This window comes from Ustilago hordei, assembly GCF_900519145.1.
Source record: "Ustilago hordei strain Uho2 genome assembly, contig: UHO2_contig_13, whole genome shotgun sequence".
NCBI lineage: Eukaryota > Fungi > Basidiomycota > Ustilaginomycetes > Ustilaginales > Ustilaginaceae > Ustilago > Ustilago hordei.
Genome location: NW_024545290.1, coordinates 670,998 through 694,220, shown reverse-complemented (window position 1 = coordinate 694,220; position 23,223 = coordinate 670,998). Strand labels below are relative to the sequence as shown.

At 50.9% G+C, this 23,223-nt stretch overlaps 11 protein-coding genes across 11 annotated transcripts; 6 read left to right on the top strand and 5 right to left on the bottom strand.

The window, feature by feature from the left end:
• Positions 1 to 46: 46 nt before the first annotated feature.
• On the top strand, positions 47 to 1,609 carry UHO2_05476 (uncharacterized protein; the record flags this gene model as incomplete). The annotated part of the gene is made up of 1 exon (XM_041560291.1): positions 47 to 1,609. The coding sequence occupies one exon, from the start codon at positions 47 to 49 to the stop codon at positions 1,607 to 1,609; it is 1,563 nt and encodes a 520-aa protein (XP_041416225.1).
• A 76-nt stretch (positions 1,610 to 1,685) lies between these two features.
• On the bottom strand, positions 1,686 to 2,588 carry UHO2_05475 (uncharacterized protein; the record flags this gene model as incomplete). The annotated part of the gene is made up of 1 exon (XM_041560290.1): positions 1,686 to 2,588. The coding sequence occupies one exon, from the start codon at positions 2,586 to 2,588 to the stop codon at positions 1,686 to 1,688; it is 903 nt and encodes a 300-aa protein (XP_041416224.1).
• A 951-nt stretch (positions 2,589 to 3,539) lies between these two features.
• On the top strand, positions 3,540 to 5,540 carry UHO2_05474 (uncharacterized protein; the record flags this gene model as incomplete). Its single annotated transcript, XM_041560289.1, has 1 exon — positions 3,540 to 5,540. The coding sequence occupies one exon, from the start codon at positions 3,540 to 3,542 to the stop codon at positions 5,538 to 5,540; it is 2,001 nt and encodes a 666-aa protein (XP_041416223.1).
• A 60-nt stretch (positions 5,541 to 5,600) lies between these two features.
• On the bottom strand, positions 5,601 to 7,281 carry UHO2_05473 (uncharacterized protein; the record flags this gene model as incomplete). Its single annotated transcript, XM_041560288.1, has 2 exons — positions 5,601 to 6,490; positions 6,570 to 7,281. The coding sequence occupies 2 exons, from the start codon at positions 7,279 to 7,281 to the stop codon at positions 5,601 to 5,603; spliced, it is 1,602 nt and encodes a 533-aa protein (XP_041416222.1).
• A 184-nt stretch (positions 7,282 to 7,465) lies between these two features.
• Positions 7,466 to 8,560, bottom strand: UHO2_05472 (uncharacterized protein; the record flags this gene model as incomplete). Its single annotated transcript, XM_041560287.1, has 1 exon — positions 7,466 to 8,560. One exon carries the CDS (start codon positions 8,558 to 8,560, stop codon positions 7,466 to 7,468), a length of 1,095 nt encoding a protein of 364 aa, XP_041416221.1.
• A 3,398-nt stretch (positions 8,561 to 11,958) lies between these two features.
• Positions 11,959 to 13,620, bottom strand: UHO2_05471 (uncharacterized protein; the record flags this gene model as incomplete). Its single annotated transcript, XM_041560286.1, has 1 exon — positions 11,959 to 13,620. The coding sequence occupies one exon, from the start codon at positions 13,618 to 13,620 to the stop codon at positions 11,959 to 11,961; it is 1,662 nt and encodes a 553-aa protein (XP_041416220.1).
• Positions 13,621 to 14,347: 727 nt separating this feature from the next.
• UHO2_05470 (uncharacterized protein) lies at positions 14,348 to 15,937 on the top strand (the record flags this gene model as incomplete). The annotated part of the gene is made up of 2 exons (XM_041560285.1): positions 14,348 to 15,532; positions 15,620 to 15,937. 2 exons carry the CDS (start codon positions 14,348 to 14,350, stop codon positions 15,935 to 15,937), a joined length of 1,503 nt encoding a protein of 500 aa, XP_041416219.1.
• Positions 15,938 to 16,272: 335 nt separating this feature from the next.
• Positions 16,273 to 17,058, top strand: UHO2_05469 (uncharacterized protein; the record flags this gene model as incomplete). The annotated part of the gene is made up of 2 exons (XM_041560284.1): positions 16,273 to 16,285; positions 16,379 to 17,058. 2 exons carry the CDS (start codon positions 16,273 to 16,275, stop codon positions 17,056 to 17,058), a joined length of 693 nt encoding a protein of 230 aa, XP_041416218.1.
• Positions 17,059 to 17,452: 394 nt separating this feature from the next.
• UHO2_05468 (uncharacterized protein) lies at positions 17,453 to 18,031 on the top strand (the record flags this gene model as incomplete). Its single annotated transcript, XM_041560283.1, has 1 exon — positions 17,453 to 18,031. The coding sequence occupies one exon, from the start codon at positions 17,453 to 17,455 to the stop codon at positions 18,029 to 18,031; it is 579 nt and encodes a 192-aa protein (XP_041416217.1).
• Positions 18,032 to 18,452: 421 nt separating this feature from the next.
• On the bottom strand, positions 18,453 to 19,161 carry UHO2_05467 (putative ubiquitin--protein ligase hus5; the record flags this gene model as incomplete). The annotated part of the gene is made up of 3 exons (XM_041560282.1): positions 18,453 to 18,782; positions 18,894 to 18,977; positions 19,096 to 19,161. The coding sequence occupies 3 exons, from the start codon at positions 19,159 to 19,161 to the stop codon at positions 18,453 to 18,455; spliced, it is 480 nt and encodes a 159-aa protein (XP_041416216.1).
• A 1,675-nt stretch (positions 19,162 to 20,836) lies between these two features.
• On the top strand, positions 20,837 to 23,012 carry UHO2_05466 (uncharacterized protein; the record flags this gene model as incomplete). Its single annotated transcript, XM_041560281.1, has 2 exons — positions 20,837 to 21,133; positions 21,234 to 23,012. The coding sequence occupies 2 exons, from the start codon at positions 20,837 to 20,839 to the stop codon at positions 23,010 to 23,012; spliced, it is 2,076 nt and encodes a 691-aa protein (XP_041416215.1).
• Positions 23,013 to 23,223: the final 211 nt, after the last annotated feature.

Sequence of the window (23,223 nt, the reverse complement as noted above, 5' to 3'; positions counted from 1 at the left end):
GAGATATAAAATGCGAATGCGTTTCGCCACCATCCTCATCGCCGCAATGGCTACAGCTACCACCCTCACCCCAGCCCCCGCTGCTGCTGCTCCACCTGGTTCAGCAGCTGCAGGGGCATGCTCTGATCTAACCCGCACCCTTACCTCTTGCTCCCTTATCCTCCTTACCCCCACCACCAACGCCACCTCTTACTCCGACGCAAAACAAGGCGGCTACAACCCCCTAAACAACAAACTTTCACCGACATGCATCATCCAGCCCACCACCACTTCTGATGTAGCCTCTGCCATGAAGGCTATCTATCGCAACAATGCGCACTATGCGGTTCGAGCCGGTGGTCATACTGGTATGGCTGGTTGGGACAGCGTCCAAGGTGGAGTTCTGATCGACTTTAGCAACATGCGAAACTACGAATACAGCAAAGAGAGGCAAAGTGTGACAGTACAGCCGGGATTGAGGTGGGGAGAGGTGAATGAAATGAGCGAGCCTTTTGGTGTAGCACCGATGGGTGGCAGGGTGTATCATGTGGGGACAGGCTTGATTTTGGGAGGTGGGCTGAGTTTGTTGTCTCCGCAATATGGGTATGCTTGTGATGGACTTCTCTCTGCGGAGGTAGTGATGGTTGATGGGAGCGTTAAGAAGGTGGATGCGAAATCTGATCCAGAGTTGTTGCGTGCCATTAAGGGTGGTGGAGCGAGGTTTGGGATTGTGACCAAGTACGAGTTGAAAGCGTTCCCTACTGGAACGAAGGATGAAAAGAACTGGTACGGTGGTAGTATCACCGCTCTTACCCCGACTGGAATCGTAGAGATGATTCAGGCTACCGAACAGTTCACCCTCACTCCTGACGATCCTAAAGCTACAGTCCTCACCAATCTCGGAATGCTCAAACAGCAGGGCCTCCCACTGTACCTCGGAAACACATTCCTCTTCTACCGTGGCACTCAATCAGAGTTCGAGGCAGCGTTCAAAGACTTCCTCTCCATCCCCGGCCTCATCCCAGACCTCAAACCCCTATCCTACGTTGAAGCAGCCAACACAATCCCTCTTGGATGGAAAGATACGCAGGCATACAAATGGATTGGTGGTTCTCTCTACCCCCAGCCCTCTTCCACCCTCCCATCCCCGGTCTCATCCCTCCCCATCATCGGACAACTCCTGAACAACACCCTCCCCAACCCCTTCCTCCCCACTAGCTGGCTCACCACCTGGGCAAACGCCCTTACCCTTATCACCAAACACGAACCCATCCTCGCGTCCAGTTTCTGGTCCTTGACCCCAGTCAAAACTACCCAGATCAACGCAGGATATGCCAATGGAGGAAACGCCCTTTCCCCTCCTCCCCAGGGTGGGAGCTATATGCATTATTTGTTCAGCCAAATTTTGGCCGAAGGTACGGATAGCTTCCCAGCGGACTTCGAAGCGGATAGGCAGAGGTGGATCAAGGATAATCCGAGTAGTAAAGGTCTACCGCTGTTTCTGAACGAGGTCGATGTGGAACAGAAGACGTTGCAGAGTTACGGTTGGTATGAACAGCTCAAGAAGGTGTATAAGAAAGTTGATCCTAAAGGGTTCAGTGTTAAGCATCAGGCCGGACCCACTTTCTAACTCTGGCGAGAGCTTGTTGTGTAGTAATGAAAGAATGCTTGTTATGTTATACAAATGTGTGCTTTGAGAAGGGGGTTCATGAGATGGTGCCAAGTACAAGATCGACAAATGAATCTTTTGCATCGGCAGTGGTATTGTGGCGGCGATAGAGGGTGAATGCTCCTCGGATGATGTCTTGTATTGCTTTTTCTTGCTCCGTCCGTGTTGCGGGGTCTAGGATGGTTGTGGTTGAGTTTCGGATAACCACACCGTTGGATCCAGCAACAGTCCCTATCTTATCCTCCTCATCTGCTTCTGCTTCATCTTCGTCCGAGAAACCGGCCCAAAAATCATTCGCATCAATAATGTACTCTGCTCCCCCCTCCTCCCCTTCCTCTCCTTCCTGCTCTTGCTCTGGATCTGTCGAAATAGCCCTCTGCTTGCCCTTTCCCGTCCCCTTCCCCCTCGCCCGCATACACCCCTCCGTCCACTCATGCAACCCTTCTCTAGCCTCATCCCACTCTTCCACTCTGAAAAGGTTATCCAATTTCACCCTCACCCCGTCCTTCCCCTCGTCGCCATCTAGGACTAGCATCAAACATAGCCACCCTAAATTACCACCACATCTCTTGTTCGGAAACCTAACAACTACTCTGCCCGCTCCTTCCCCCGTTCCATGCCAATCTTGCTTACACCAAATCCCAAAATCCTCCACCTTCACCGGATCCTCCTCGCCGCGCAACGCAACTTGCATTGCCGTCATGCGCTCGAAGAAAAAGGCCACACTCGTCCGGTTAACATCTACACTGCTCGCATTCGGTACAAGCTCTACGGGGGGTCTGGAGAGATAGGAGGTAAAAGCGTGCTGGGAAGCAATCCTTTCGTCATGGGTTGCAGAGAGGTAAGCAGGAGAGGGAAAGCCGCCGGATAAAACGGATCTTTCGACTAAGTCGTATGCCAAGGGTGGGATCGAGGGGAGGGATAACATTTGATGTCGCATGCGGAGGTCTGACGAGAGTTGGGCGGGAGTGAGGGTGGGGGGAGTGCTGATTAGGAGCGAGAATAGAAGCTGACGGAGGGATGTGAGGATCGAAGCGGCTGAGGTGTTGGAGGTGGTGGTGGTGTGAGCGGGGTGAGGATGGTCTTGTTGCATCGGCGAGGTCGATGGAGCGGGGATGTAGATTCGTGGAGATGATGGTGGAGGTTGTTGAGTAGATTGAGGCTGAGGTTGCGGGGCTTTGATTGCCTCGGGAGGGTCTAGCTTTGACCTTGGGAGCTGAATTCTTGGCATTGTTGAGAACCTACAAGTGAGTATCGAGGGAGGTGGAGGATGATGATGACGAGCAAGAAGAAGAATGGCGCCAAAAACAAGAGTTGGTGATATAGTGTCGGGTCTCGGACACTGACTTGAATGCATTCGCGATCAGGCATGTGACCGATACAAGCGTCCCCCAGCGGGAGCGCATCTTAGTGCACACTCGCTCAACATCTCTCTTCCTTTACGACCATCATCTCTCTCTCCGCGCTTTTTGTCTCATCCACCACACCCACCCACTTCTTTGTTACTTTGTTCTCACGCGCGGTCCGCCTCGCTCTCACACGACGCTCGACCATCTGTGGCCCTTACGGTCACGACTGGGAGCTCGCAAGCGACTCACCCGAGTTAGGCAATCAATTCTCTTTCCCATCTCTGACATCGTGTATCAGTTAAGTGACCAGCGAAGACGTTGATATCAACACGTCAAAGAAAAAGAAGAAAAAGACCGATTTCTTCGCGGCTTATTCGCCGAAAACAACTTGCTGAGTTGCCTGCGGTGTGTCACTTTTGACTCCACACCATCATCACCGCCGTATCTTCGCTCTATCAGCTCTTACAACTCAACGTGCAGCTCAGCACCGCCTATTCAACAGGTTCCCCTCGGTTCTAAATTCGAGAATGTTTGGCTAGACGATGTCTCAAGACACCACGGAACAAGAACCGCCCCATGGCTCCGACCGGCGGCGGAGAAGACCAACTCCCCCAACTTCACTCCCAGACCATTTCACACGCAAAGGCTACCTCAGCGTCTCCGATCTGGTCGGTCCCTCCTGGTGCGAGTACAGCTATCAATACGGTATCCTTTCCCTTTCCCATCTTCCACCCTCTCAACGACCCGCTACCATCACCACCACCGAGGGCACAACACTCGCCGCACAACCTGAATTAGTCCAACAGAAGGATAAAACCCTCACCGCCGGAAAAGCTGTTCATGCAGTGCTCGAGAAAGAGGCTGCACCAGTACAGATATATGTTGAGACAGAGACTAGAGAGGATAGTTGGGCGTTGAGGTTGTTGAATCTTTGGTGCGATGTGGTGGGGTTGTTGAGGTTAGAACCGGGCAGCGAAGGGAAGCGAAGAGGGGGAATGGGGGTGAATTGTGTGAGGGAAGTGCCGGTGTACGGTTGGATAAAGGGGGTGCTTGTTATGGGGGTGATTGATGAGATCGAGAAGAGGAGGGTTGATGTTGGAGATGGTGGCAAGAAGGAGAAGAGAGTTTGGGCGAGTCAAGAGCAATGGAAGAAGGATCAATTGCGTAAAGCCGCCAGCACAAGCCCAAAGAAGGGCGGTGGTGCAGATGCAAAGAAGAACGCTACAAAGCCGTTGACCGCATTCTTTGGTTCTTCCCAACCACAACCAGAACAACCGAGCAACACCACCGAGGAAGAACATCCGAAGCAAGGCTGGGGCTACTTCTTATCAGATACCAAAACAAGGATCTCATCCTGGCTTCCCGCAGAAGAAGATCAATTTAGCGCTCGGATGCAGTGCATGACGTACAAGCGGCTGTTTGATGGGTTGTGTTTCGGTGCGATTTCCTCTTCCCCCACCTCTACTATCTCCGCCTCGGTAAGCGCGAGTACGAGCACCTTTCATCGGAACACAACCCCGATGGATTGGCGGGCAACGTTCGGCTCTCTCGATCTTGACCCGCATCGGCCGCTATCAAGTGTCTTTCTACGTGATGCAATACCGTTGTGTGGTAGCTGGGGTACGGATTTAGCTCTTTGGATAGCGGAAAGGGATGCAGATGTGTGCACGCTAGATCACATCAGGTTACTATTGGAGAGCGGGTTGAGGGAGTTGGTTGCTGATGCGCGGCGAAGACAGTGCTTGGGGGAAGGAGAGGGAGCGGGTGTGATTCAGGATAGTTTGGCGTTGACTTATCGTAGACAATCTCAGAGAAGGAGGCGGAAGAGGAAAAAAGCTGTTTCCACCACAAACTCAGTTGGAGAAGGGCAGGCGGATGGGTTACGGCAAAAAATACTACCAACCACCTCTATGGAAGAAACGGCAGAAGAGGTAGAGGCTGCGGTTGAGCCAGCACCACCACCAGAACAAGAAGCTCGAAAATCAATCGACGCTATAGAAGGACATCACGATGCCTCCGCCGCAATCGAGCAAGCTTTATCTGCTCCTCCCTGTACACCTAAGAAGCCTTCCCTCTCTCAAACCTCCCAAGAATCACCCACCTCTCCTACTTCTCCCCCGCCAGGAGAGGAGGGAAAGGGGGAGGAGAAGACGAACATCATCGGCTTAGTCACATTTCCCTACGACCCCCAAACACTCGACGACTATCTAAGCAAGATGATAGCGATGTGGAAAGGCGAGCGTTCGCTGGTGGGTGTGAGTGTAGACCAAACGAAAAGATGTTGGACTTGTGAATGGATGGATGGTTGTGAATGGCGCACATCTCAGTCTTTGCAACATCAGAATGCGGCTCAGCAAAAAGCTTTGGCTCGGATACAGCTCACCCCTGCACCCGCTGCTAAGCTAAGCGAAGCCGGCGAATACGCAACACTAAAGGCTGTGTCAGGTGAAGAAGAGAAGGAGGGAGAGGAAGAATTCTGGTCAAATCTCGATCTTGATTCGATCACGGTCAAAGATTCGGCTGGGAATGTACTTGATTGGTGATTGAGTGTATTTGTATTGAACAAGGTTATATTTCGCTGTGAGGCGACTGTGTGAGGTGTGCTAAGGTGTGCGAGAAGAGGAGAGGATGGGTATAGCAGGATCCCAAGGTCCCAAGATCTCCATCTTCCAGCCCTGGGCGTATTTGATCCAGTATGGACAGACGACCGATACGAATCCCACGACAAGATTCGTCCATGCTACTACTACCACTACCCACCGCTTTTCGCCAACCTTTAAAAATAAGAAGGATGCTGTTGTAGCCATCGTTACCAGATACAACAAGGAGAACCTCCCAACCCCTCCCCACGACCCCTTTGGCGCAGAAGAGGAGTTTGTGGGGGCGAAAAGCACGATAGCCAGCGTCAAAAGAGTAAACGTCTCCGTGTTCGAGTTCAACCGAGAAGCAAGCACAACAGAAGCGGAAATAGCAGCGTTGAACGAGAGCGTATCTGACAACTTTCTTCCACCTTGTTGAGGTGAAGGAGAAGTGTAGTCAGCCAATGCGAGGTGCAGAAAGAATAGGACTGTGGATAAAGCCCATATGCTATCTGAGGTGGTTGATTCGGTGAGCGTTCGGAGGACCGGCGAGACTGCAAGAAGGACGAGGCCCATGATGAGTTTGGTTAGGGCTGTGCTGACTGTTTTGCTCCTTCCTCCTCTTCCCTCTCTGTCTTCATTCTTCCCTTTCTCCAGCAGGGAGGAAAGCAGAGCGGAAAGCAGCGAAACGCTGAGAATAACCAGCAACAACATTTCCGAATCCAGCGTTCCTAGATGCAGATGCACAAACAGCAACGCGAATAGCACTACGCTTAAGAACCTTGCTGAAAGCCGCAACGATGCTATCATTAGCTCTCCGAGGCTCGGGAGGATGATTTGAGAGTTGGTCCGAAGATCAGCAAGGAATGACGCCGGCACATGGTTGTCCGGAAACGGCTGTTTGCGCCAGAGCACTTTTTCGAATTCCACCTCTGCATTCTTCGCCTTGCCTACTTTGGTCGACATCTTGAGGAGCAAGTTATCGTCCGCCACCAGAGATGCCAGCTTTCCCACCACGCTTCCTAGCAAACACTACTTTATCCTGATCTTTCTTCCCTCCACTCCTCGCTTGCTTTGCCGAAGATGGACTTGATTGTCTCTGTTGCTTACGCGCACCTTGAAGCGTACCAGGTTTGACGAAACCTTTAAGCTCGTCTGCTTCGGAAGAGTTGGAAGCTGAATCAAAGTCCGGTTCTATTCCTTCTCCTTCGTCTGTCCTCGATCTCTTCTTCGATGAACCTGGCTCTGTGTCGTCTGGATCTTCTTCTTTGTTCTTGCCGAGTTTGCCAAAGGTCTGCCTACTATTCCCTTTCCCAGCGGCCGAAGCAGGTTGATCACGAGTAATGAGCCAAGCGTCAAACCCAGCCTGCTGGGAGATTTCTGGCCCCGTAGTCTCTTTCTTCTTCTCCTTACTTCCAGTTGCTTTTGCACGAAGCCTCGCTATCGCAGCAGGAGACAAACTCCACTGTTCCTCTATTGCCCCTTCAGTGGCGCCAAATGGCGCTGATGATCCCGATGCAGAAGCGGCTAGGGAAGGAGAAGCGAGAGGTGTATGTGACGTAGAAGCTGCCGTGTTGGATGCGGTGGAATTTGAGGCTTTAGTAGGGGTGGAAGAGGGAGAAGCACGTTGCATAAACTTCAACGCATTGACACGGCCACTCAAGCTAGTCACTGTGGCTGATCTACCTGGCGGTGCAGAAACCATGATCCCCCTTTTCCTTCTTCTGGCGGGTGTAGTTGATGGTGGTAAGAAGGTCGCACTCGGAAGGGTGGTGGGGGGAGGAAATCTTCAGTTTTGTTTATCGGATTTCGGCTCTCGGATTTCGGCTCTTATTCACACTTCTCAGAAAAGTCACCAAAAGAAAAACAAATGCAGAAAAACTGTGGTACTAGAATTCATCATCATCATCATCATCATCATCACCGATAAACCCATCATTCTCACCAGGATTCGCCCTCTGAACTCTTGTCGGATTGACCAACGACAGTGTTCTTTGCGAGCCTCCAACTTTTCTATTGTCGCCTGAGATACTAGCTAGATCCTCGGAGCTAGGCCCTACGCCGGAACTACTACTCGCTACGCCGGAACTACTACTCGCTACACCACCTCTACTTCTTGATCCTGACGAGGGCGAAGAAGAAATCATTTGCGATTGCGTCCGTTGTGAGACACTGGGTAAGCTAGGACCTAGACCTACGACGGTTCTGCGCCCCGTGCGCGAGTTGACGGCGGAAGGAGCGGCTAGGAGTGATCGATACTTGTGTCGTTCTTCTCGGAGGGCTTGTTGGGTGCTTTCTAGTTTACGTCGCAATTGGTGGGTTTCGAACGCTGAGCTGCTAAATGAGGCGATAGCAGCGGAAGGAAAGGAGAGGGAAGAGGTAAGGATGAGCTTTGTGCTGATGTCCAAAGCAGCTGCTTGGGAAAGTCGGTGTAGCTTGAGCTCAACAGGATCGGATTCGGGGTTGAGGAAAAGTTTGACGGCGCCCCAGGAAGAGGGGTCTTTGGTGCGAATACCGCCAAAGAGGATGCTTTTGCGATCATAGGCGGATGTGATGCGCTCGGTGAAGGATTTGATGTCGCTTCGAGTGGGATAAGGAGCTTTGCTCGTCGATACGCTGGGATGGCCAAGTAGATCCTGGAGAGCCTGAGTGTCAAGTGAGGTGCTCCACCAGCCTTTCTCGCAGCCTACCGTAACGGTCCATGTTCCTGTAATACTTGCTACTGTCTCGCCATTGGTATCGTCATGGTATGTCTTGTGGGACGATAAGATGGATTCTTCTTCCTCATCGTCCTCGTCATTCGCCGGACTGGATTCCCTTCTCGCATCGCCTGATCCTGGTGTTTCGTACACTGAGGCTACGACAAAGCGTGGTATCACGGCTTCATCTGTCTGTATGATGGCGGTCAAGCCATCAAGCATGCGGAACGGCTCGTTCATCCTTCCATACGACAGTAAGGACGTCTTCCGGCGGGTGTGAATCATTGTTGTTCCGTGGTGGTGTGCGCAGCCGCGCCAACAGACAGCTGCTTAGTCACGGCCCTGTGGAGCGCTTCAAGGCTGGAGTTCCAGTTTGACTGCCAGAGAATGGGCCGTCGAAGGAGCCAAGTGATGATGAGGATGTGACAGTCAAGGACAAAGTGTTACCGAAGCGGAAATGAGCATGAGGATAAACACCGTCAAGACCAACACTTCCGAGTTCCGAATCCTTATTTCTTCCGAAAGATTAGCTCCATGCCCTCCTCACCTTCCATCTTATCACGACCAACCTCAATGCCGCATCTCATCTTCTCACGGTTCATCCATATTGATCCATCACCCTCACTTTAAGCCGCTACGATGTCAATCGACAGCCACGATTACGCCTTCGAATATCAGATGCAGGAGTTTCTGCTCGACCGTGCCGACGTGTTTGTCAAGTCCAAGCTAGCGTGCTTCAATCGTTGCAATGCATGTGGCTGGCATTTTGTGTAGTGTTGCACCAATATTCATAACCTTGAAACTGTTGGAACGTAAGAAGATTGGCAAGGTCGATCTCGAAGCGACACTTGCCGAAATGAGAAGATGATGGTGGCAAGGTGGGAAAGGAGTAAGGAGCAAACAAAGCCAATTGAGTGGGTTGCGACGCGTGTTGGTCCAGCTCAGATGCGCATGCCTCGTCACGTGCATCAACCTTGAAACTGTTAGAGCGTAACGTGACCCCAACCAAAACTCGGAAATTAGAGCTGAGCTGAACTGAACTGAATGGGCACATGTTGTCAAAGCTCAGGTTGGATTCATCAACATCACCATAACCACCACCACAACACAGTATCTCTTGCCACAGCTTTATGTCTACACAATATCGGCTAGCATTTAGTGTGCTTGGGCTTCACCGTTCCATCATGTCGTCTTCACCACCCTCGCATCTGCCAAGCTCCAGCAGCAGCATGTAAGCGATCGCATGCCTAAAACCTGAGTTTGACAATCCTGGTTGATCTCGGTGAGATCTAGTTGAAGATGTGTCGGCATCTCAAGAAGAATGCATGAGCTATAGCCGAGACACCAAGGGACCAAATGCATGCATAAGCAATGAACACAATAAAGCACATGAAGGTTGCCATAGCAATGGCTCAGGGGCATCGCAGAAAGCAGCAACTTAGGGGGTTACAGAAGAGGTGACTCATCTGGCTCAGACATGATCAAGGGTAGCAATAGAGTATAAATATGTGCTTGTCATTAAGATTCAGACTATAGAAATATTAAGCATTACAAGAAGACATATGACTGTGGTAAGGGAGCCTGATTGTGACCCCATTAACGGCATATACTAATTGTTATCTTCAATTGATCTATTGAGTAAGCTCTTTCCAAAGTGCTTTTGTGAGAAGAACCAGAAGGCTTGACTCTGGTAGGTTTCAGCTGACTGCTTTGAACACTCGATCTGATCAGAGATTCGGCAGGGCCGATCTGACAAGGGATCGGGTGCAACACAGTCCTGCTCATTGTCATGGTAAATCATTAAGTAGGGGTACTCCCACCTTTGGGAAGTGCCACACCAATGTATATACAGCATGCACATAAACTGTCCCATAATTTTACATGTCACCATACATCACTCTAATGCTCAATAGCTATAAGTTGTATTGCCACACTGTCTGATATTGTCTGAAAGCCCTGCTTCTTCTCTCCAAGACTGTGGAATTGATATTGACATTGACTAAAAAATTGTGCTATGAAGAAGAGCCAATTTATTTTTTTATTGTGGAACAGTTTATGGAGTGCTCCTCGAGAACACCTTAGTACTTTGTATTCCCTCCTTTGGCCTTCAGAACTGCCTTGATGCAGTCTGGCATACTCTCTATTAGCATCCTACATGTCTCTGGAGTGATTGCTGTCCATTCAGCTTCACATCTCTTGAGCAGTTCATCCCTGGACTTTGCAATTGTACTATACCATGAAAGTCACATTTTGAGATGGTGCCAGAGGTGTTCAATTGGGTTTAAGTCTGGCAACTGCTCCGGCCATTGCATAACCTTAATGTTATTGCCTTCCAACCACATTTTTGTCTTCTTCAACATGTGTTTTGGGTCATTGTCTTGCTGAAACATGATGTCAGTGTATGCATGCTGAAGCTGCAAATCTGAGATTGTTTTCAAAAGCTTGTCAATCAAGATATCAATGTATTGGTCTGAATTCATTGATCCCAGCACCAAGCATATACCTCCAACCCCTTCCCACATCATACAGCCCCAGATCATGATGGAGCTGCTGCCAAACTTGACCATTGGCCTGACAAGCTTGCTGTTGAAGCCAGCATTCTTAATCCAACAGAACTGCTTACCATCCAGTCCAAAGAAGTTGATCTTCATCTCATTGGACCATACCACATTCTTCCAATCCTCAACAGTCATGTCCTTGTGCTCATTAGCAAATTTGCAATGGGCTTTGTAATGTCTCTTGAGTAGCTTCAGTTTTTTCACTAACCTTTGTGCTTTGTAATGACAGTAATGAAGTGCTTTTCTTACTGTTGTTGTGCATGTTTTGACTTGAAATGTCTCCTGCAGTGCATGACATGCTTTCCTGACCATGGACATTGAATTGAGCTCAAAATAGTGGTCCAGGAAGCAAACATGACAAGGCTGGAGTTTTCTCAGCTGGGCCCCCTTTGACTTTGGAACATCAGCAGAGGTGCTTTTGCTGATGTGATTCACTGTAGACTTGCTCATACCAAGTTGGTCTGCAACTGAATGGATAGATTCCCCATTTTGGATGTGAAAGAGTGCCAATCAGCACCTCTCTGGGGTGGTTTTTGGCATGATGGTATAGATATGATGGTGTCAGACTGGAAGTGCTGCCAGATCACTTGCAGTCATCTGATTGAGCTGAAACTTTCCATGTCACTACTTTTGATGTATATGAAGGCTCCCACCAAGTTACATTGCAAGTTTCATTGTAGTCAACAGCCCACAAGGTCAGGAATGGAGCAGTGTCACTATTTGGGAGCATGCTCCATAAACTGTCCCACAATAAAAAAAAATTTGGCTCTTCTTCATAGCACAATTTTTTTAGTCCATGTCAATATCAATTCCACAGTCTTGGAGAGAAGAAGCAGGGCTTTCAGACAATATCAGACAGTGTGGCAATACAACTTATAGCTATTGAGCATTAGAGTGATGTATGGTGACATGTAAAATTATGGGACAGTTTACATGCATGCTGTATATAAAGCAGAGAGCACTAGGCTCTCACCACATTCTTGTAGTCCATTGAGTATACATGTTTCTGCCCTAAAGAAGTAGTGACATCGTGCTCAGACTCTCCCCGATCGCCAGTTATCGGGACCAAAACTTCTTCACTTATATCATTATGATCCCTTTTACTAGCCCATCCTTCTCCCCCCTCTAGTAGGCATATTCGAAATAAGGATTCTCCCAATCAGTCCAATCCTCCAATATCGCCTTTTTCTTGATCTCCTCTACCTCCTGCTTACTCTTTCCCTCGCTTTGCCTTCTCTGCCTCCTTGTCTTATTCTGCCACCATAAGCCTGCATCCAGTATAAGCGTCAAGGCGATCGTAATGGCCATACAGGTAATGATCGCAAGAAATGTAGTCCTGTAATGAATCGGTGCCTCGCTCGCCAGTGTCAAATACGGTGCGACAATATTGCCCACATTATAGCCAGCAAAAACGATGGCTGAAGTTATGCTCTGCTTTGTTGCACCCGCCACGTTTGCTGTGCTTAGACTTAGCATCAGAACGAATGGTGCTCCGAAGATGGGTAGGAGATAGTAGCCAGCGAGAGGGATAGCTCGGTTTGTCCAGTCTCCTTTGCAAACCATTGCTGCTCCCACTATCACCGGCAAACAGGTGAGAATGAGTAAGACGGACCGGGTGTTTCGGGTCTTAAGAACGATGAGAGTGGAAATATAGATCGAAACGCAAGTTGTAGCTCCACCAGGAGTTTGCAGGATAATGGAACGAAGAGAGGTATAGCCGAAAGACTTGATGATGTAAGCACCGAAAGCGGTAACTCCACCGTTGCAAATGTAAATGGAGATGGCTTGGAGGAAGAATATGTATAGTTTGTAGTCGAGGAATGCTTCTTTGACTTGCGAGATGTTCCAATGTTCTCGGATACCGGAGGTGGAGGCGGAGATGTTGAGCGATGCTAAATTATCCTTCAACCCCGCTGTGGGTAGGGGTGCTGATGGTGGTTCGTGGTGGCAAGAATCGTCTTGGAGGGGATCTGCTTTGTGTTGGTCGTCAACAGAAGAAGCTCTTGCAGTGGTGGACTGGTCATCATCTTCTGCTTCGCCTGTGATATTGGATCGCAGTCGTCCGACAGCAAGACTTTTCTCTTCAGGTGAGAACTTGTTGTACCCCGGGATCCTAAGCAAAGCGTCACCTACGGGAGATGAGGGTAGCAACAACAACATCACGCCACCAAACAGAATCGTCAATGACCCAGCAAAGAGGAACATATATTTCCAAGCATGCAACTTTGCTCCCGCTTTGCTCCCGGCCTTTCCTAACCCATAATTCACCAACCCGGAAAAAATGGAAAACAAGCCTGTGGCACTATACCATATCCCCAACCTCAACGGTTGTTCGGATCTCTTGTACCAGCTTCTCGTAAGTAGAATAAAGCCAGGCGAGACGGCACTTTCAATACTCCCGAGGAAGAAGCGCTGAGCTATCAATCCTCGCCAACTACCAATCGCAGGAGTCAAAATCACAATAACACCCCAAAGAATAATCGCACAACCCAAGAAAAGATTCGGTCGGAATCGTTGAACGAGCAAGGCCATGGGCAAGGCAGCTACGAGGTAGCCCCAGTAGAAAGCGGAGGTGGCGGTGGAGTATCGTTGCAACGAGGTCTTGCGTGGGGGCCCTGGGTCGACGACGGAGAGGTCGAGGTCGGTCAGGATTCCGAAGATGGACGCGGAGCCGAGGATGGCTTTGTCATAAAATTGCAGACCGTAGGCGAAGGTCATTAGGGGCATGAGGAGGAGGTCTATTTTCCATAAGAGACGGCGCTCGGAAACGGCGGTGGTGGACGCCATCGTGCGCAACTCGATGAGCGGATGGGGATGTGATGGTGAGGCGAGAAGATGGGAAGGCCACACATCAGTAAGCTTTCAGGTATCGCGGCGAAGAAGAGTTCGGTGACACGCGGGGTAAGCGCAACTCGATCCATCATCCAGACGATCTTGTTCGCTTCTAGCATTTCATGCCGCCGAGTCACGACGACAGAGGCCAAGTTTTCTTTGGGTGAAGAACAACATCGGCCAGCAAATGGTGCAACAAATGTCCGTTTGAGCAGCCGTCAACATCACCGGCAAACCTTTGTACTCGCAGTACACGGGCAAGAACGGAGCTTTCCGTCAAGATTCCGGATTTCTTCGGTGTTATGCGCTGACCGGTATGAGATCTTTTGGCACACGACAAATAGATAAGCGATAATCGGACCGTTTTTGTGTTGCCTTGTTCAAGACCTTCGTCACTTGCGACCTCTGTCGGTCTCTTATTTGCGAGAGTTTGCGCCATCTATCCTTGCTAGATGGAGGGAAAGGGGAAAGCTTTTCGAGAGATCAACTTTCCAAAAGTTGGAAAAGTGTGACACATGACGGCGTAACATAGCGTTGAATCCCGACAAGTGGAGTAAAAGCGCATCTTCGAGTCAGCCGAGCCTTGTTGGACTTGTGGTTCCCCAGAGATGAGCTGTTCAACAAGGGTTTCGCTGAACCACATCAATCTTTCACACAACCACCAGAAGGCGAAGGTGTTACCATGGCAGCACCAATACGAAGCTCTCTGCCGAGCAGAAGCCTAGCTGCTGCCACAGAACTAGCAACAGACACACGGCCTTTGTTGCAACACATCCCTCGCACGGCCATTCCTGGCACCTCTCGACACCTCCAAACCACCACTCGACCAACTCTTCGCACTCATAACCGCAGGCCAGTTCTGCTCTTACCTTTCGGTGCAGGCCATAGACTCTTCTCAACGACGACTCTCTGCCTTGGAGCAGCAGAAAAACAAGCCTGCCACCATTCATCTCGTCCAATCCTCTCCTCACTCCCCGACAAAGTCGACGTAAATGTAGGCCCCGCCGGTCGCCTCTCCAAAGTAATGCAACCTCGTCGAGGATGCAAAATCACAACCCGCGTCGGATCCAGCTATGCCGGTACACACACTTTCTCCTGGATCTCTCCCCCCTCTAATGTCCTTATCGTCAAAAAAGCTCGTGATACACGCGCAACAAAAGCTATGTCCCGCATCATCTCCCACATTCGACAAAGCTATCCTTCGCTCAACATCATCCTGGAACGCTCTGTCATCGATTCCAACGATGGTCACCTCGCTTCAACCTATCCGGAACTCATAGCGGCGGATCCGAGCGAGAAGGAATTGCTAGCGCAAAAGACGGATTTTGTGATCACGTTGGGCGGGGATGGATCGATATTACATGTCTCGAGTCTGTTCGATAGAGATGCAGTTCCACCAGTCCTAAGTTTCTCGATGGGAACGTTGGGGTTCTTGCTTCCCTACGATATCAGTTCGTACAGAGAGGCGGTGAAGGATACGGTAGAGGGGAACATAAGCTTGTTGCTCAGGATGAGGTTGAGACAGACGAGTCATAGGGCTGGAGGGGAGGCCTTTTGTCAAATCCAAGACAAGATGGAAGGTGGTGGATGCTACGATGTTCATCTCATGAACGAAGTTACGTTGCATAGAGGCCGAGAGCCGCATATGACCAAAATCGATGCGTTTGTCGATAGACAGCATCTAACGCAAGCGATATCGGATGGATTAATCATTGCAACTCCAACAGGGTCGACGGCATATTCGCTTTCGGCGGGTGGACCGATCGTGCATCCAAGCGTACAATGTTTGGTCTTAACACCGATCTGTCCGAGGAGTTTGAGCTTTAGGACGGTCTTGTTGCCGAGTGATTCGGTTGTTCAGCTCAAAGTAAGCACTTGACCATTTCCCGCCGCCACTTGACCTTGCATCGTCGTAACTGACTCTTTTCTATCGTGGCTTGAATGGCCAATGTAGATATCGGAAGACTCGCGTTCACCAGCCGAATTAACCGTAGACGGTCGAGTGAGCAAACTCTTACAACCCGGAGAATACCTTGAGGTCTCAATGAGTCCTTTTCCTATCCCTTGTGTCAGTCGTAAGGCTTCTTCTGATCACTCGAGCTCGCCTTCGCTTACCACGAGTCCGGCGGCGGGCGGGGGGATTGGAGAAAAAATCTCGGACAGGGAGCAAGATGACTGGGTACGAGATATCAATACGTTGCTCAAGTTCAATGCTAGTTTTGGAGGCAGAGGGACGCTGAGCGGTAATGGCGGGTTTGAGGAGGAAGATTAGGCCCGAGTAAGGAAGGCAACTAGGATCTAATCGACACAGTAGCTGCGGCTGCATTGCATGAGGAGAGAGGGGGGGGGGGGGGGTTGGTTTAGGGGAGAGGGGAAGCCAATCAGATTAGATAGGCCAACTCCAGACTGTGCGTGTGTGAGGTAGAAGTGTGTGGAATGAGCCGCGGGAGTTGAGAGCCGAAGTGTGCCGAGTTCCGGAAGGGCTGTGCAGAGAGCTTGAGGTGGAGGTTTTGCAAGCTTTAATTTCGCTTCTTCTGGCGTGATCGGCATGCTTCTCACCACACACCACCATCATCCTCACCCTATTCACACCGAGTATCCGTAAAGATGGCAGCTAAAGGTAGGTGTCAGTCTCGTTGCTTCTTCTTCCAAGCCATCTGCTCTCGTTCCGACTGACCCTCTCACACCTCCGCTCTTCATGCCGGTACTGCAGGAGGCGGTAACGCGAAAAAAGAATCAGGCAAAGCCAAAAAAGCAGCCAACGAAGATAAAAAAGCCGGTCAAGCCGCTGCCCAAGCCGAAGCAGCCGAAGCAGCTCGATGGGAAGACCCGGCAGGCTCCAAAGGCAAATCCGCCGCCGAAAAGAAAGCCGAGAAAGCAGCCGAAGCAGCTCGCAAAGCCGAAGAAAAGAAACGTCTTGAAGCAGAAGACGAAGCTTGCCTCCCCACGGCTCCTGTCAAATCAGCCAACAAGGGTAAAGGTGCTCCCAAGAAGTCTGCGCTCAAATCGGGCGCTCCTACTGGTATCGATGGTGCCATCGCATCTTTCTCGGCCGACAACTTGGATGATGCACTGGATGCGATGAGTTTGGTGAACGAGAAAACGGATAAAGCAGGGAAGGGCGCAGCAGCAAGTCAGATTGAAAGACATCCAGAGAGGAGGTTCAAGGCTGCATTCGAGGCGTATAAGGAAAGAGAGTTGCCGAGGGTGAAGGAGGAACATAAAGGGCTGAGATTGCAGCAGTATCATGATTTGCTGTACAAGCAGTTTCAGAAGCATCCGGATAATCCGTTTAATCAGCTGAGTCTCGCTTATGATGCGACCAAGGAGGATAAGCTGGCTGCGCTGGAGATGAAGAGAGGGGAGAAGGAGAAGAGGTTGAGGGACAACTAAGCGTCGGAGCTTTGGATGGAGGCCAACTGCTGACAGGCTTGTTGTCCTTTGGTCGGAAACCAAGAATCTAATTGACTAGGTTGCGGATGTTCTGTGCTCGAGTGCAAGACAGATCATGTCAGAGTGTGAGCTGATGGATCAGAGCGACTATGCTGAAGATTCGCACTTGAAGATTGTTTTGGGTGTTGGAGTCGCCACCTTGAGACGCAGCCAAGGTGGGAAAAAACGCCGCACAAACCAGGCAGAATAAACCAGAATAAACTAAAAGCAGAAGAATCACGCAACAGCTCAGCCTTGTCTCTTTGATTTTTTCGCTTTTCTCCTCAGCGCTTCATCGCGAAGCAACAGTGCTTTCTTGCTCACCATCACCACCCGAAAACTCTCGTTGCCCAATATGTCAGCCCGCACTGTACCCCGAATCGCAGCTCGTACTGCACCACGCACCCTCGCGCTCACCTGGACGCTTCCTCGCTTTGCCCTCGCTTCAGCCACGAAAGGTTGCCTCCATCTTGCCCTTGCCTCAACCCTTCCCGTTCCCCGATTATTCTCTTCTACTCGCCTCGGTCTATCGAAAGACGAAACGTGGCGATCCAAAGGAGTAGTAAAATACTCTGAACTCAAACCCGAAACTTGCTCCCCTTCTGGCGAGATAACGATCATCGACGTCCGAGAAGCCAACGAAGTAGCCCAAGGAATCATCCCTTCCGCTGTCAACGTTCCCCTTTCTCAGTTTCAAAAAGCATTTACTGGTTCAGGTGGAGACTTTGTCAAAGAGTATGCTTTCAACCGACCTAAATACGACGATAAGATCATCTTCTACTGCAGATCAGGCAAGAGAAGTCAACAGGCATCAGAGTTTGCGCAGAAGCAGGGATGGTGGAATGTAAGGAATTACGAGGGGAGCTGGTTGGATTGGGTTCAACAAGAGGAGGCTCGGGGACAGGCTAGTAAGATTAAGGAGGATGAGGATTGAAGATCGGGTCGCACTATAAGAACAAGGGATGCAATCACAGTCTAAGCTTTGCAATCTATCTCAAAAGTGATCCTGTGCTGCTGTGCTGCTATGCTGCTATGTGGTCCTGTGCACAGCTGTTGCGGGCCGCTTGGCGTCGGACAGTGTAGAATGTTGTCGAGAGGCGCTTTTTGAAAAACTCGAATGGTCGCTGGGTGTGAACAGGCAAGTTGTGGGAAGAACTCTGATCGTGTAGATCTACAGCCTGCGTTTGGCCGACGGATAAATGTATGTCACTCGTTCTTCTTCACTGCGGCAGCGCAGCCACAAAACCGAGCTTAGCATGTGTTGTTACATCTGAAATTCGAGACGAGGCCATCTAGGGATGAATGTATTGCGTTGCATCCTTCTTTCTCTGCTCAAGTGCTTTTGGTATGCGCGTTCAGGCAGCGGTAGCCATCTCCCGGGCCTGCTGTCGCACTCTTCGTTCATAGGCCGTAGCATCCTTTTGAAACATGGTGAATGCTTCGCTCTGAGCGGGATCGTGTGGGTTTGGATCGTTGAGCAAGTCCTGAATGCCCAATAAGATCTGCTTGATCGTGATAGCTGGTTTCCAACCCTTATCTTCGTCGAGGATGGAAAGACAGACGGTGCCAGAGGGGAAGACGTTAGGGTGGAAGAGCGGAGGGGTGAACTTGCACTTGGGTGGTTTGGAGGGGTATTCTTCAGGGAAGATCATGCGGAGTTTGTACAGTCCGCCTTCCCATGGTGTCTGTTCAGGGCGAAGCGGTGCATGCGATAAGCAAGTGGATGGAGAGGGAGAGTGTGTCAGCGAGATCTTGAAACGAGGTCTAGAGGAGAGTGGGAAGGGGCAGATGCTTGCATTTGCCTTGCCAGGAATGCCGACTTCCCAGTTCATGAGGTCGAGAGAGCCATCAGATGCTTTGGCTGGACGTGCGTAGAACCCCTGTGCGATCCGAGATAAGAGGGGAGGTGAGCATGGAAGCAAGGGGTGGAATGTCAGCGAGAGCGTGCAAGGTAAAAAGCGAGGGCGGAAAGAGTGGTGGTGTGGAGCGTTGACGTACGAATGGATGGTCTTTGCGCCACTGCTTACGCTCTTCGGCTAGGCGGTTCCTGCAGATGCCCGCCATAATTGTTGTTGTTGATGTGTGCTAAGATAGGAGCGCAGCTAGAGGTGGAGGAGAGGTTCGAGTTTGGGCCGAGGAATACGGACAAGGGAATACAGCTGCTAGCCCGCTGGCGCGGTGATGATCGGAGCGTGGTTTGTGCTACGCTATCGAGTGCGGGTATGCAGATGCGGAACCAAGTGGAGGGCACTGATGCAATGCGGTGGAACTACGAGGCGCTGAGGGGGGAAGGGGTAGTGAGGGTCCGAACTTGACCTCCTCGAATGCGGAAGGGTGTCGAGGGAGAAGAGGTGGTGGAAAAGGGAGATGGTAATGGTGTTGTGTGGAGAAGAAAGCGGAGGAAGGACAGCCAGTTGAACGGCTAAAATAATCAATCGCAACAAAGCAACCAAGACACGCTTCTTTCCAGAAGCTCGGCACTCGGAACTTAACAAAGCATTCAGTGCCGGTGATTTTCTTGACAGATCGGTGTGTGTGGCTGGAAAAAGCCTAACAGCGAGGAGGTCATTTCCGAGGGCAATCCTCACAAGCGATGCTTAACAGAGCCAATCAAGCCAAGCTGGTGAATTTGGAATGCAAACTGTGACGAGTAGCGAATACAAGAGGATTGTATTCAACGAGGCACGTTGGGTCGAAAGGCTTGAGATGCATTCTAATGGGCACTTGAAAGTCCAAAATAGAGTCGCTTGCTGAGCTTTGTTTTTTCCGACCGACATTTTGTATTCAATTCTCCTCGAAAGCAAAGGCAGAGAAGCTGTCGTAAACGCGTCTGACAGTGCGAGAGTGTGGGCTAAGCAAGGTGCGTCCAAAGCCGGGACTCGCTCTTTGTGCCACAGTCAACCGTAGCGGCTCACAGTGTCTCCGCTGCTCCATCTCGCATTCGTGCCCATTCCCCCCTTCCCCCCTTCCCCCCTTCCCCCCTTTTCGCCCTCTCGACCAGCGATGAAATGGCAACAAGGTCGATGTACAAACATAGTCAACTAGCTTCCATAATGAGGCGTTGCTGCTGTGTGCTGCTGCTTTCTGTGCTCCACTCTGTGCTCCGCTCTGAAAATAATGCGCTCTGCAACGGCATTATTTTCATTTCTAAAGCTTGGCCAGACCCACTTTGCTTGGCTCAGGCAAGCGACACTTTGCACACTCTCTTGCTCGTCCTCGTCCCATCTTTGAACACAATCTTGCTCGCTCATCCATTCCTTCCAACTCACATCAAATCACACGGCCATCCCCATCCCCATCCCCATCCCCATCCCCATCCCCATCCATCTCACCGACTTCTTTCTGCCCTCGGAAACGCAAGTCGTTTTTCACCTGTACAAACCTCGCTCCATCGACACTCGTGCGACTATCTCGGGACGATCCATCATATCTTCGATACCACATCTGCATTACAATCTTCATCAAGCTGCCACCAACTTCATACACCCGTAGCATCCATCGTTGGCTGCTCTACTGTAAAGTACTGCATCGGTGCCTCCTTCATCGTCAAGACAGTCTGCAAGAGTGCCCCCCCCCCCCCCCCCCACCTCCACTTGGTCCACCTCCCCTTTAGAGATAGGGTCATTTCCTTGTCGCCTTTTCTTCCCGCAAACACATCGCGCACTTTCCACCGCCTCGTTCGCTTCCGCACCCTATCCGCTTCTGCCATCTCGCCTGCGGTGCTCTCCTCACCGCCTCAATGGCCACCATCGTACCACGCGCCAAGAAGCAGAGGACAATACCTGACCAGCTTATCGGCCTCGCTCCTTTGTCCTTACAAGGCGCCGATCCACTACCATCACCAACCCATCATCACGCTATGCTAGCACATCAACAACATCCTATACCCCCATCGTCCCATCAACAGCAATATCCCTACACCACCAGTAACGCCGCCTCCACTTCCACCCACAACAACATGTCGGCTGCAAGTGGCAGTCGGCCCATCAAACCCGCATCAGGCTTTCAAAAGGTCAATGAACTCATTGGCGGAAAGGTAGGTCCGCAGTTGGCTCCAATCTCTTTCCGCTTCTTGCCTTGCTTCAGATCACTCACCTCGCTACACTCTTTGTCTCTTTCCCTTGGCCGCACTGCAGATCCAGGAAGTCTTTGTCATCGACGACGATACACCACCGCCATCCAATCCGCTCAGCGTACAAGCCGCTCGTGATCCGCATCTCCTCAATAACTATGCACACGCCGCCAATGGTCACCGTGCTGCTCCCGCACCCTACACCTCCACACTCCACGGCTACGCTGCCGATCCACGATACGATGCCACTGCACAACTGGCCAAGGGTAAACGGAAAGCACAAGATGGCCGCGCTACGAATGCGCATCCAGGTCCTTCCGCTTCCCATCTCGACATGTTGCCTCATGATGCCGACCTCATAGCTCCAGCACCGCATGCCGGCCTTGACGGAATCCCAGCCCAAGTTCCCGTCCAGAAGCGACGAAAACGCAGCCACCCTGTCAAGCCGGACGATAACCTTGTGGCGGGAGGTGCAGGAGCATATGATCCAAACGATCCCGCCACAGCAGCACATCTTGCCGCATCAGGTGCAGCAGGTCTGCTATCTGCAAAACGGCCTGCACCTGAAATGGCACAGCCGAGGGTGGCGCCCAACTATCGAGGTGGCTATCCAGCAGGCACAGGTGCACTCGACTATGTTGCACGCTACGATCCAGCTGCTGCCTTTGCACAAGCGCATCACGGCTACGAAGGCACCGCCAGCACACGAGACTCTTACGCCAGCTCAGCATCCTACGTTGCAGCAGCAGCCGCCAACAATGGTCCTGTCGATGACGATCAAGGCCATTTCATTGTCAACCAGGGTGACTACGTCACGAGTCGATACAAGATCTTGCGGCTCTTGGGTCAAGGAACATTCGGCAAAGTCGTGGAATGCTACGACAAGAAGCTACGCAAGTATGTGGCGATCAAGATCATTCGAGCGGTGCAAAAGTATCGCGATGCGAGTCAGATCGAGATTCGAGTCCTGCGGACACTGCGCGAGAACGATCCAGGCAACGAGAACAAGTGTATTCACTTGTTGGAGACGTTCAACTTCAAGAACCACGTCTGCATCGTTTCCGAGCTGTTGGGCAAGAGCGTATTCGACTTTTTAAAGGAGAACAAGTTTCAGCCTTTCCCGCCATTGCATATCTGGAAATTTGCCAAACAGCTTATGCAGAGTGTTGCTTTCTTGCATCGACTCAACTTGGTTCACACGGATCTTAAACCGGAAAACATCTTGCTTGTCAGTAGCGAGCATTCCATCGTGGCGACATCAAGGAGGCAGAATGCCAAACGCAAACATGTTTTGCACAATACCGAGATTCGACTGATCGACTTTGGATCGGCGACGTTCAACGACGAGTTTCATTCTTCCGTCGTTTCCACTAGACACTATCGTGCGCCGGAGATCATCTTGTCCATGGGTTGGTCCTTCCCGTGCGACGTATGGTCCATTGGATGCATCCTAGTCGAGTTCTTCACCGGCGATGCCCTCTTTCAGACCCACGACAATCTCGAACATCTCGCAATGATGGAAGCGGTACTCGGTAAAATGCCGGATGACTATAGGAGAAAAGCGGAAACGTACAAACCCGAGTACTTCAAGCACGGTGCACTCAAGTATCCGGTCCCGGAAACTAGCAAGGATAGTAGGAAATATGTTAGGCAGATGAAAAAGTTGCAGGATCTCATCAATGGGCCGACAGCACAACAGGGGCAGTATGCGAAACATCACTCGAGGTTGCTCCATCTGCTGAGGCAGTTGTTGGAGTTCGATGCTAGCAAGAGGATCAAGGTTGCGGATGCGTTGAAGCATCCTTATTTTGAGCTGGAGGAGGCGGATTTCCCTCCCGTCTAAGGTGAATACAACAGATAGCCGAGTAGAGGCATCACAATGTACCTGGCCCCAGCAATGCATGGAGCAGTGGAAGCACACAGACACGCCTCGGTGGTAGCGATCTCACTTTTCCGCGCTGTAATCTCGGTCAATGTACTTGTATCTCATGATCAGAAAAGCATATCTCCCCTTTCCCTACCTCCTTATTCTATCCACGCCGATTTGGAACTGT